The following is a 13,748-nucleotide window of genomic DNA, read 5'->3' on the forward strand; positions in this document are numbered from 1 at the left end:
TCAATCTAATTAAAAGTAAAGAAAATTTCAAGTTTAGAGCGTCATTCACACTGCAGGACGTGCAGGTAAAACCACCATGAAGAAATATGCAGCTGCAGTTGGTTGATGTCTACAAATTTCCAGGCATTTGGTTAAATGTGCTAATGCAATTCTCAGAGAAAGATTCATCAGAGTTAAAATCTAGTACTTAAGACATGGAATAGAAATTGTTAAGTAATATTTATAAACTTTGGTTTAAACGTGGTTTTCTCTCACACACCATTTTTGTTTTGCACTACCACCAATATTTAATTTGTCTCATGCTCAAGTTAAATAAAATATGCTGTTGTTTACTGTCCCTGTGTAAAGTCTTACCCCATATACCAGCTCTCCAACCATACCATTCCAGATTTTGGTTTCAGCATCTCTTGCTCCATATTTGCCATCTCCCACAATCCTTAGCTGGTAGCGTATCCCACAGTGCTTTGCAATCTCCGCAGCCAGGTCGACACAGTAACCTTGCATCAGTAAAAACAGCCAAACAACAAAGTCGCTTATATGAGATAAAGAGACACAAGAGTAGAGTGTAATTGAATATTACATATATTAATATCAAATTTACTCTAAATTAACAGCACCTTATGTGTCTTGAAAAAGTTTTAAAAGTTAGGAAAAACATATGCTGTTGTGGTATCATAGAGCTATCTTCATGGCACATACTTCAAACAACATAAATTATTTTCATTAATAGTTTATCTCGTCCAGATCAAGTAGAGGAATGAATAATGAAAAGTTTTAAATGAAGTGAAATGAAAAGTTTGCCACTCACATGGTGCTACTTTAAATGTTGGCAGTAGCATTTGTGTGTAATCTATAAACTCCTTTATTTTACGTCTTAATGCATGCTCCATCATCCAGGCAAGGAAATCCAAACAAGGTTAATTTTGTTCATCTGCACGTAGCGTTGTCAGTTGGATAAATGCTTCATCACTCATCCAAGTGACACTTTCTCCCACTGAAAACACTACGTCCACATGGACAGAATCAGTCTTTTGGGATTCTGTACTGAATGTCCAGTTTCAGTCGGTCTCAATATAGGATACTGATATGAAGATTTTGGTCTAAAGTTTTTGGTTCAAATAACAAATAAAACGTTTTACTGTGCTGTAAATAACTTTTCAAAAACCTTTTATGAGTATCATATAACTAAGACATATAGCACCTGATGTAACGTACCTTCATAACGGTCATTGTCTTGAAATAGTTCAGCATTCTTCTTTAGCATCACATATGGTGCTTCCTATATACACAAACACATTGAAATGTTAACAGTACAACACATTTGAGTATGAATGTGTGTGAGTATAGATAGAAAGCACTTAAAAGCATAAAAAAGGTGCTTGTGTAAATCGGTGAATGAGCACTTGGAGTGCTCAGAGTAGTATCTTGCCCAAGGATATTTGGCATGCAGCAGCCAGGAATCAAACCAACAACCTTCCAATTAGTAGATGAGAAGAAGACTAAATAATACAGAATATTGAACTAAAATACAAGATTATTAAAAATGCTAACTAGAATCCCCTAAACATCCCCAAAACTCAAAACCCTGGATCCAAACCCAGAAACTATGACATTCTTTGTAACACAGTGGACCATCCATCTCTTAAAGTAGATCTCACTTGGTTGCTGTCCAATTAACAGTTCTAAGTGTTCTAGATTACTCAGAGACAGCCCGTATGCATCCACACCAGATCTTGATGCTGTGCAAAAAATGTACAGACCAATATCAAAGTAACCTTTTACAGCAAAACTCTTAGAGAATATTGTCTTCAGCTTCTTGAAAACAATATCCTTGAAAAAATTCAGTCAGCATCACAATACTGTGACTGTATCTATTAGGTTACAAATTACATCTTTAAAACTGCTAATATGGTGAATGTTCTATTCTTGCACTACTTCACCTAAGTGCAGCATTTGATACAACAGGACATCAAATTCTGATAGAGAGGCTGCAGCACTGGGACTATATCTTGGACACCTCTGCGGTGGTATAGACAAACTAAGTTTTTTGTTTCCATTGGTGACCACAGGTCTCTGTAGTCTGGACTGAACTGTGGAGTCCCCCAGGGGACCTATCCTACCATTTGTGTACCATTTGGTCACATTATACAGCGATACAACATTTCGTTCAACTGTATTGAGAATACTGAGATCCCTCAGCTCAGCTCCAACCAGAAATGAAGTAAAAGCCATAAAATCCAGCCTTTTGTGAGTGTAATGTAGCACAGAGGGACAGAGTTTTATGAATGCGCTTTTAATGGGCAGTTATTCTTGCTGCAATCAAATCAGAAACCTGATCAAAACAAAATCAAGAATTAACAAGCTGAATAATTTAATTTAAGCTGAATAAGGATATAATCATTACAATGAAATAATTCTAATGTTTAAACCTTTCAACCCAGGTTTGAAAGGTTTAAACATTAGAATTCTTTTTCTGTGCAGATGTGACCTTGAGCTCTGTGTGTGTGAGCGCAATTGTCTGGGTGTGAGGAAAGTAGAGCAGGCAGAAAGACAGAGAAATAGAAAGGTTTTTGATTTTATTATGCACGAACAACCAGAAAAGGTAATTTTAAATGTAGTGTCACTGATAAATATTAAAGCTCAGATCTTAACAGGTGTTAAAAAGAGACAAGAAAACAAGTCCAACTGGCTGAGATGTTGGTTTTGCCCTTGCCAAATTGCTTAATAAAGTTTACTTTCTGCAATTAAAGTAAATTTTGTAGACATTCCCTTTTATGGATTCTTTTTAAATGTAAAGGTAAACCTTGGGTATGAGTATTAACATCCACTTTTGTGAGGTTCTTAAAGATTATTCTACCCTTTAAAAATTAAGCTATCCCTGGGGCCTATTTTTCACGCCACTAAATCCTAGCAAATTCCCAGGTGCCATAGATCATTAGGGGGGAGTTACCATTAATGAATGTGGCCGTTGATGGTACCTTACTCGGGTTGCTAATTGTAAATGCTAACAATGCATCATCTAGCAGGCTGTGGAGTAGTGACAGCTGGGTGAATTCCCCACAACCAGCTTAAATCCGTTTCTATTAACCTACTTTGGTAATACTCCTGGGATCAGAGACTCAGACTCTTTGAACAGAGAGCTAGTCCAGACTTCTGTATAGGAGCAACTTGTAAAATCCACTGATGCAAGTGACCTTTGCAACCTTACAAAACAACAAAAACAACAGATATTAAAAAAAAAAAATCGTGCAAAATTCCTGAAATTAAACTCAGATAAAGCAGAAATTCGCATTACTGGTTCAGAGATGCTGCATCCAGGTAACATTCTTCTCAAGGTCTTTTATCCATACATGTCAAATCACCCATCAGAAACCGGGGGGTGATCTTTCATTCTAATCTCATCTTTGAGAAACACATAAGAAATGTTACCCAGGCTTGCTAATATATCCCAAGGATCCATTCAATGCTGAGTTTTAGTGGCAATCACACTATTATAACACAATAACACAATTTAATTTCCTTTCGTTTAGATTATTGTAAAGGTCTTCTAATGAGTATCCATCAAAAAATATTTAATTTTCAGCAGAATGTACAAAAATGCTGCACTAAAGAACCAAGAAAGACTAAAAAAATTAAACTAGTTTTAATGGTTTTGCACTGGCTGCTCGTTACTTTTAGAATTAATTTTAAGATTTTTTCTACATGGCCTGCTCCTGTACCAACTACTGCGCAGCCTGAGGTCCGCAGGTGGAACCCTGTTGTTTCAAACATGTAAAAAAGAAAAACTTAAAAACATCAAGACATCTCTATGTCTACACAATGTTCATGCTCGAAAAAGAGTAGGATGAAGTTTACTCTTTTTCTGTTCCTACCCTCTTAAATGTATAGGTCAGTATATCTATACTTATGTAAGATTTAGCTCCATTATTTTTATTGTGGTATAGCACTTTTCTACTCTCCCAGAGCACTCAGAGGGCTTTATACAACATGTCTCATTCAGCCATTCACACCCATTGATGCAAGCACTTTTTTTGCTTTTTATCTAACACTCACACATACTCATACTTTCAGGGTTAGTATTTTGCCCCCATGATATCGAGCATGCAGGCTGAAGCAACCTGGGATCAAACTACCAACCTTCTGATTAGTAGAGGACCTGCTTGTTTTTACTTCCTGAGCTACAGTAACTCTGCTTTGCATTACTTCTAGCAATGAGACAATATGTTTATGGATACAATTTATTGTCTCTCTTTTTTTCAAAATACAAAAAAATGGATCAGCTAGCATCTGGCAAGCCTTTGACAATCCATCTAAGGTTGGAGGTAGGGTTTGTTTCATCCATATAATTTTTAATTTCTTGAGACATTGAGACTCTTAACCTGAAGCTGTAGGCCAGGGATGCTAACATAAGGTCAGGCAGCCAGAATCAGCCCAGCAAAGACTACAATTCAGACCATGCAATGGACATACATTTTGGACTTTGACCTGTATTTTCACAGGTTTTGCAGCTTTTCTTACTAATAAAGAGGAAAAGCTGTGAGTTTGAAAAAGAAGACAACAACCATGGCCATCGACAACACACAAAATTAATTACCAATATAATTCAATCCACTTATCCTTATCAGGGTCTCGGGGGGCTGGAGCCTATCCTAGCAGTCCTAAGGTGAGTGGTGGACTGGTCGTTTGTTTATCACAGGGCTATCACAAAGAGACAGACAACCATTCACACTCACAATCACACCTATGGGCGAATTTACAATCATCAATAAACCTAACCCCGATAACTACATGTCTTAAGACTGTGGGAGAAGGCTGGTTTACCCAGAGAAAACCCACACAAACATGGGGAGAACACTGGTTAGCACTATTGCCTCACAGCACAAAGATCCTGAGTTCGACTCCACCACCTGGCTGGGGCCTTCATGCGAGGAGTTTGCATGTTCTCCCTGTGTGGACGGCCTGGTAATTGACCCTGTAAGACCCAACCCATCAAAAAAAAGCCAGAAAATTCTGATTTTTGGGGACTGAGATGTTTATTAACCCTTATAACAAAATTCCCTCTTTTTTTTTTTTTTTTTTGCTATAACATGTTGTGTATGATATATTTTTATTATATATCTATTATATATTTTTTTGTACCACATTTGATACATTGGGCATTTTTGGCAACTTTTTATTGTAATTTCACATATTTACTTATTACAACTTAAGGTTAGTCGGTCAGAGAGCTTTCTTTCATTTATTCCAGCAGTTTTTCTTTATAAAGTAAAAAAACTGGGACATACTGTTAAAATTAGGGAAATACAGTTAAAAGTCCAAAAATGTATTCCCTTCTCCACAATTTATTCCCTCCTTCTTTGTCTTATATTACGATATATCAGAGATTAATTGTGTAGTTATACTTGTTTACATTGACAGAAATTGGAATTTTGCTGGTCTGACCCACATAAGATCAAAGTCAGCTTTAAGTGTGAATGAGTCAGACCTCCTTTTGCCCTCAGGTCTGCTGGGGCCGTGTGAGTATATCCATATAGAAGCTGCACTAGCTACAGTCAGATGCACATGTGCCCTCAAAGTGGATTTTAAGCAACCCCAGACAGACAACCTCTTTAAAATTTCATGCTTTCACATTTTTGATCATTTTTACCTAAACTACTGCATTATTATAGAATAGAAGACAGAAATTTTTTTACATTGACTGACATGGTCAATTGTAACTCGATTCATGATTTACCAATATCGTTGTAACGATGACAGTCTTATTTTCCATTCCCATTGTGTCATTTGGGTAAAGGTCTGACTTTGTCAGAACCATCTTATCCACCTCATTCCAATACCCAATCTGTGAACAGACACAAATAAGGTTATGCAAATATCTTGCACAGACAAGCTAGAAAATGTATTCTAATGATATATATTATGGCAACATGATTTTTTTAGTTACCTTAACAGGTCCATTGTTCTTAAGCTCCATGATTGTCACCGAATAGTTGATCCTTTTTCCGTACTGGTCAAACTGTATATTCCCTGTTAAACCATCTACATGCACCTAAATACAAATTGTTTGAATTATTATTTGCACAGCTTAAGAATATAATTCAGTCTATTAAATTACAAAAACTAAAATGAAAATAGACACTTTCTGGATCTCATGGACACCCCGACTTGATGGCTATAGTAGGATAAGTTAACAAAGGGCAACCCTACTTTTGGTCATCTCCACTGGTACCTTCACCACACACTACTTCCACTCAAACAAATGACTGATTGTGTTGCTAGAACAATTTTCAAATTATTATATTTTCAATTATAATTTCAAACATTGAATTTTAATAGCTTTTGACAAGTAACCAAATAAAAGACAGCAAGATTTTTCAACGAAATCTCTGATCTAAACTCTTACACCTAGCTTTTATGATTTCTTCTTTGTGCATTCATACTAAGGACATTCAAATCATTTTTACCTGTTTGAGGGCACGCTCAATTTCCACCCCCTGTGCCCAGGGCACTGCTGGATTAGCTAGACAGTCCCCACTGTTGCCACGACGACTTATATCTATTCTTTGCTTGTGCAGGAATCGGAATGCCTCAGTCATCACATGGACTGCATCATAGGTGAGGGCTGAAGTATACTGAAGGACAAAAATAATGGCAAAAAATGTCTTGATGCATGCTCAATCATCCAGGTCAGTAAATCTCCAAAAGTTGATTCTGTTCATCTGGATGTAGCGTTTTCAGTGGGAGAAACGTTTTGTCACTCATCCAAGTGACTTCTTCAGTCTCAGCTGACTGCAGGTTTCCCTAATCTTATAAACAGGACATTTGCATAATGACTGAAACCAGCCCACTGAAGGAACAAGGGGCTTGGAGGTCAGTTCCTTAATCATAATTATGGAAATTCTCATGACCATTGATCAACAACTACTGATCAAGGCCCACTGATTAAAGCCCACTGATCAATGGCCATGGCTCTAATTTAATCCCATACAGACCCCATGATAGGTTTCATCCCTTGTCATGATACAGACTACACATGGCATGAACTAATCAGCCTCCAAGCTGACATTTTTTATGTTAAATGTGGTGCAGTTTTTTATTTGCCAACTAAAAAGAAGGCAAAGCTCTCAAACCCATTGATCATTTTCATATATGTCTCAGTCTAGTCTGAAATCTTCTAGAATTCCCTAGAAATGCTACAGGTGTGACTTTTAATTTTAATGCACACCTAACTCATGTAAAACTCACTTTGATGAACTCAAGCTGCATGTATTATACATGTGTATGTATTATACTAAGCATTACTTGATATTAGAATACATTTTTGCTGGCCTGATTCTTAGACCATCTCCCGGTAATCTTAATCCACTTCTTATACCATATGACTTTTGCTGAAATAACTAAAACTCAACTAAATTAAACAAAAAAAATTATTGTTGGATGTCCAAATCTTACTCTGATCCTTGTATCAGCTCCAGGATACTCTTTTTCTTCCAAAGCCTCCCATCGCTGATCAAACTTTGCCACCACAGGATCATCAAAATCTACAATCTGAAAGCCAGACACATTTGCACCTCCATACTGGATTTTAGAGAGGTCACCATCCACAAAACCCTGGAACAAGATCAACAAAATATACAATTATTGAAATTTATGAAAAGTTTATTTAACAGTAATATGCAAACACTATTTTCTTCTCTGCTAAGATCTCATGGAGCCTTGATCATGCAGGCAAACGATTTGCCTCCAGCAACTCACGAGCTATTTTTCAGAGATTTATTTAGAGCAGGGGTGTCAAACATAAGGCCAGAATCGGCAACATCTAAAGATACTGTTGAATGACACTGAGAATAGTCACAAAAGCAATCTAGTCAGCATGCCAATAGAGAAACGAGTTATGGAATGAGTTATGCCTAGCAACTACTCAGCAACTACTGCTCTATTATATAAATTGCAGTAGTGCAAGCAAAAGGTAGTCTTCTCACAGCATGTCTGAATGTGACTGCCTGCTTTAGGATCCCAGTTAATCAGTGTAAACCTGTTATTAGATCCTTGTTTACTGAGGTTTTGTAAACCTCAGTAATTGTTAAACAGTCATACATAAGTATATTTGGTCAGCCTCATTTAAAGACTGGAAAATGACTCACCAAGTTTGCTATTATATAGTGATATCCTTTCACGTGCCTGCCTATAGTGATCACCTGATGAATAAGAGGAAGAGGTTATGTCAGCAATAAACAACATTTTTAAATGGTTAACAGGTTAATTATCCTAACCCAGAAAGAAGAAAGAAACACCAGATGCTTCAATTTACTGGAAAAAATCATAATTTTGGGAGATACATGGAATGTACTTTTATTAATATAGCACTTTTCTACTCTTACTAACTAGTCATAGAACATCACATTTTTCCTGTGCTTTCAAGGAGCACTTTATCGTATTACCTCAAAGCACTTCATCTTTCTCACATTCATGGTTAATTCAGAATCACTAAGTAACCTAACATGCATGCCTTTGGGACTGTAATAGGAAATCAGAGTACCTGGAGGAAATCTATATAGGCACAGGAAAAACATGCAAACTCCATAGTAGGGTTGTCACAGTGTTAGAATTTCATGCTCCATACAGATACCTAATACCTAAGACATTAGGAAAATATAAAAGATAACATCAATAACAACAGGGTCATTCCATCTATGCGACTATCTCCAATTTGTCTAAAAATGTTATGGTACAAATTTTGAACAGGATTAAAATCCTTCATACATCAAAATTCCCTCTAGCCCCTGCAGGCAGTCCATCCTTCATCCTGGGATCTGCTGGAGCCACTCACCTAGCTTGGAAGTCACTACATCTAGTGCCCCGATTACCACTGGGACTACTGTTACCGTCACCCTCCACATCTTGTCAAGCTCTTCTCTGAGCCCTTGGTACTTCTTCATCTTTGTGTGTTCCTTTTTCCCGATGTTGCTGTCATTCGGCATCGCTACATCTATCACTACGGCCATCTTCTCCTGCTTGTCTACCACTACTATGTCCGGTTGATAGTAACCACCATTTATTCTGTCTGTATCTGGAAGTCCCACTCGATCTTAGCTCGGTCATTTTCCACCACCCTAGGGGGCATCTCCCATTTTGACCTCGGGACATCGACGAACAAGTCAACACGGTGACATCATACATCTCCTTCTGTGTTGACAACATTATCCCCTCAAAAACAGTCTCCATCTACCCCAACAACAAACCCTGGATCACCAAGAAGCTCAAGCTTTGGGGTGGCTGTAGCTCAGGTGGCAGGGCAGGTCCACCTCTAACCAGAAAGTCAGTGGTTCGATCCCAGGCTGCTCTAGTTTGCATGCCAAATATCCTTGGGCAAGATACTAACCCCATGTTGCTCTCCGATGCATCCATCGGAGTATGACTGTTAGATAGAGCACTTAAGAGCTTAGAAGAAGTGATTGGGTGAATGAATTAGTTTTATAAAGCGCTTTGAGTGCTCAGACAGAGTAGAAAAGCACTATATAAGAACCAGTCCATTTACCATTTACCAAGGAAATCCTTAATAAAAAAAAAAGAGGATTTTCTTTACCGGCTCTGCACTGGACAAAAAGGAGGTCAACAGGGAGGTCAAGAGGGCCATAAAAACTGCTAAACTTGAGTATAAAAACACAGTTGAAAAAAATTTAACCACAGGGGACCTCCGCTCAGCCTGGCAGGGCCTCAAAACCATGGCCTCTGTGAATACTGTGGTCACCACCCCCAGGACCATCCAGGTGGAGGGCAGCAACCCCTCCTCCCTCCCTGATGACCTCAACACTTTCTACACCAGGTTTGAGATGGACAATATCACCCAGCTTGAGAAATCCAGATCCTCACTCAAACCTGGCAGCTCTGCACTCACCTTCAGGACTGACGACATGGTGAGAGCCCTCAGGAGGACGAGGGAGAGGAGCTCACCCGGCCCTGACAACATCAGCAGTCGAGTTCTGAGGCACTGTGCAGGGCAACTAGGAAGTGTGTTCCGGACTATTTCAACACTCAATTGACAGTCACACCGTCCCCCAGCTGTGGAAACACCCCACAGTCATCCCCATCGCCAAAAGAAACAAGCCAAAGTCTCTGAATGATCTTTGTCCTGTGGCCCTCACCTCCCTGGTGATGAAGGCCATGGAGAAGATCATAAAACAGCACATCGTAAGAGCAACTGACCCCCTGATGGACCCACTCCAGTTTGCTTACCGTGCACGTAGAGGTGTTGATGATGTAAAAATTGTCATCTTGGACTACATCCACAAACATCAGGAACTCCCTGACTCCTCTGCCAGACTTCTGTTTGCTGATTTCGCATCAGCGTTCAACATTCTGCAGCCTCATATCCTGGCCACTAAACTTTCCTCCCGATTTCAAGTGGATTATCAGCTAACCCTGTGGATATTGGACTTTTTGACCAACAGAACTCAGAAAGTTCGGGTCAACAACTCTCTTTTCGGTCTCCGTTCCACCTCCAGTGGCTCCCCCCAGGGCTGTGTGCTCTCCCCCCTGCTGTTCATCCTCTACACCGATGACTGCAGATCCACACAGCCCAACTGTCACCTGGTGAAATATGCTGACGACACATTTCTCCTGTCACTGCTGTCAGGCCCCTCACAACACCACAGGCCCACTCTGCAGGAGTTTGTAGTGGTGTGACAGCTCCAAACTTGAATTGAACGTGAGCAAAACCAAAGAGATGACCTTCTCCAGTAGGCAGAGGGATCTGGCTGCTTCAGTCACCACCACCATACATGGGAAGCCAGTGGAGGTAGTTGAGGAGTACAAATACCTTGGAACCATCTTTGACAACCTCCTGAAATTCTCTGCCAACACTGAGGAGATTCTCAGGAGGTGCCACCAACGGCTATACCTCCTTAGGAAACTCAACTCCTTTGGAGTCAGCACACTCATCATGATGACTTTTTACTATGCCTTCCTGGAAAACATCATCACCTTCTCCATTACCTGCTGGTTCCACTACCTCAGCCTTCAGAACAGGAAGAGACTGCAGCACACTGCATCAGTGTGCTCTAAAATCATTGGCCTGCCTGTCAGAACTCTGGGACAGGTTTTCAGCCAACAGGCTCTTAGACAGGCAGCCAAAATCATCAATGACCCCTCTCACATTCTTCACCCCGCATTTCAATGGCTCCCCTCTGGGCGACGCCTCTGCTGCATTTCCTGCAGGACTGAGAGGAGGAGAGCCACCTTTGTCCCCAAAGCCACCCTGCTTTTTAACTCCAGCCGATAAGACAATTTCCCATACCCATAAACATAAACTACACTCTTTTTATACTGAGGACCTTGGAAAGAAAAGCGTCTGGACTTCTTTAAGTTGCTTGAAGACGTTTCACCTCTCATCCGAGAAGCTTCTTCAGTTCTAAGGGTCAAATGGTGGAGAGTCCCAGATTTAAACCCAGTGGGAGTTCCCCCCAAAGAGGGACAAAGGACCCCCTGGTGATCCTCTAATCACATGAGCCAAGGTGTGAAAACGGGTGTGGGTCACAATCAGCCAGGGTTTCGGGTGAGCTCATTGTGAAACCTTGCCCCACCCTATCATGTGATTTCCTGAGGTCAGATGGCCCAGGATGTGAGTGGGCGTTAAGGTGTCTGGGAAGGGATCTCAAAACTGGATTATAGATGGCAGACAGTTGGTGTCGTAAACCACCGCCTCTGTTCAAAGATGGTCGCTCACAGTGGACATAAATGGCTTCTTTTTATACTGCTGACCCCTCTATGGAACACCAGGACTGCCATAATGAATTAATTAAATACACCATTAAATAATTAATTAAATGTTGCAATAATTAATTAAAATCGGAAATAATTAATTACATAAATATTTACGACACATGTAATTAATTAATTATTGACACATTTAATTAATTAATGACACATTTAATTAATTATTGACACATTTAGTTAATTAATTTTTTTTTTCACATTTTAATTAATTATTGCCACATTTAAATAATTATTTAATGGTGTATTTAATTAATTCATTTTGGCACAGTTGACTCCTTCAAGTCTCACCATGAAATAATTTTATCTGTCAACCTCACCCATCAAACCCAGGGGGCAGGGTTAACGCTGATCGAGTCAAAACCATTGCTTTGGCCTGATGGCCATTGTTTTTAGCACACAACAACTGGCATGTGGAAACTAACAGAACTGAACTTTGGAAAAACCCTGTTTGTGTGTCACCACATACCGCTTTAATATTTTTTTAGCCAAGAATGTAGTGGTTTAATCTTCATATGTCTGGTCGGTTTGTCAAGATAGAGCCTCTTTGCAAAAGTGCTTCGATGATTTCGGAGATGTCTGCCCAGCCCAGTCTCACGGCAAAGCGTGGGATAGACCCGCTCGCCTCGCAAGCAATCGAGCTGTTATTACCACCGACAAAGCGCAGGCCCCGGTACACAGCTGTAATAACCCCCGCTGACACTGACTTCTTTTACTGAGGTTATAATTATCGGGTTTTTATTTCCTGATGTTCTTATGTGTCCTACGTGTTTCAGTCGCCAGTTCTGAATTATAACTAACATTAAAAACATGTTTAAGGAGGAGAGAGAGCAAATAAATCCGATTAACAGCTGATCTTTGGGTTTTCGTTCAGTAATCAGCGTGACCTGCGTATAAACGCATAAAAGAGAAAACGTTGGTGTTTCCGTCATGTAGTAACTGCTGGCTTTAACTGTACAAAGGTTGTTCGACACTATGAAACACATACAGACTTCATGATGTTCGGCTAATATTTTTATTGTGAATATTAATCATGAGGGTAAACGGCCCTGTACACCACGGAGCGAGGTCAGCATCTCCACGATATCTTCAGCTCTCTGAGTTAATCCAGTTTCCCAGCTGACTAATCTAACGGTCATCTACGAATATGTCACGGGTCACATCAATATGATTTTACAGAAAATCATCCTTATTACTGCCAACTATTCCAGAGACATGGAAATCTACAGCATAAAGAACAAAAAATATAGCAGTCTAACGCAACACTGTAACAGAGATGAACCGTCAGTTTGTCGCAGATCAAAGTGGAATGAAAGTGATTGGTTGAACAGGTGTTCATGATCTGTGTTTTCTGCATTTTCATCAGCGTAACAGACTCAGCAGCAGATTAGAATAACAGTTATACATTTAATAAATCACCAAATTAATACACGCAAGAAACGATCAAACCTGTTCCGACAATTTGAGTTTGTATTCCCTCAGCTGCAGACTCGCTGCTGTTTAAATGTTTGAGAGGAAGATTAGATATAAAGCAAACGTCAAACACAGACTCGGTCTGCGTTCACATTTGATATGAGGCCAGGACGGATAATGGCTGTGTCCTGTTTTAAGATCATATATGTAAAATTGTTGTCTGACCTCCGTTGATCCAGCCGCTCAGAATCCGTGGTTACCATGGTTACTGCATAAGCAGCTGTAATGTAAACAGCTGGCACAGCGGAAACCTACCGGCGACATGAGTGTTTATGTTTTTCATTGCAAAAGAACTGTTTGAATGGTTAACTGAAGTTAACTTGGATAAATTATAGTTAAGGAGTATCACAGATAACGCCCACGTGAGCTGTGTGACTGTACACCACTACACTGAGATAAGTAGGCTATTACTGAAATACACGTGCTATATCATAAACTATGATATAAATAGGGGGGTCCTATTAACATGTTTAGTTTTAAAAGACACCTTCCTGCCTTTAGTC

General features: G+C 39.6%; 1 protein-coding gene across 2 annotated transcripts in view; it reads right to left on the bottom strand.

Annotated features, from left to right (window-relative positions):
* Positions 1–13,748, bottom strand: part of LOC116329646 (glutamate receptor 2-like) — a 126,882-nt gene that overhangs the window by 69,921 nt on the left and 43,213 nt on the right. For both annotated transcript variants that reach the window (XM_039612927.1, XM_039612926.1), the window contains exons 6-12: positions 8,145–8,198; positions 7,453–7,611; positions 6,465–6,632; positions 5,945–6,049; positions 5,735–5,842; positions 1,216–1,279; positions 355–497 (exon numbers count right to left, since the gene is read on the bottom strand). In XM_039612927.1, coding sequence (XP_039468861.1) covers positions 355–497; positions 1,216–1,279; positions 5,735–5,842; positions 5,945–6,049; positions 6,465–6,632; positions 7,453–7,611; positions 8,145–8,198 — 801 coding nt within the window. The remainder of the gene's footprint in view (positions 1–354; positions 498–1,215; positions 1,280–5,734; positions 5,843–5,944; positions 6,050–6,464; positions 6,633–7,452; positions 7,612–8,144; positions 8,199–13,748) is intronic.

Source organism: Oreochromis aureus, linkage group 6, assembly GCF_013358895.1.
Source record: "Oreochromis aureus strain Israel breed Guangdong linkage group 6, ZZ_aureus, whole genome shotgun sequence".
Classification (NCBI taxonomy): domain Eukaryota; kingdom Metazoa; phylum Chordata; class Actinopteri; order Cichliformes; family Cichlidae; genus Oreochromis; species Oreochromis aureus.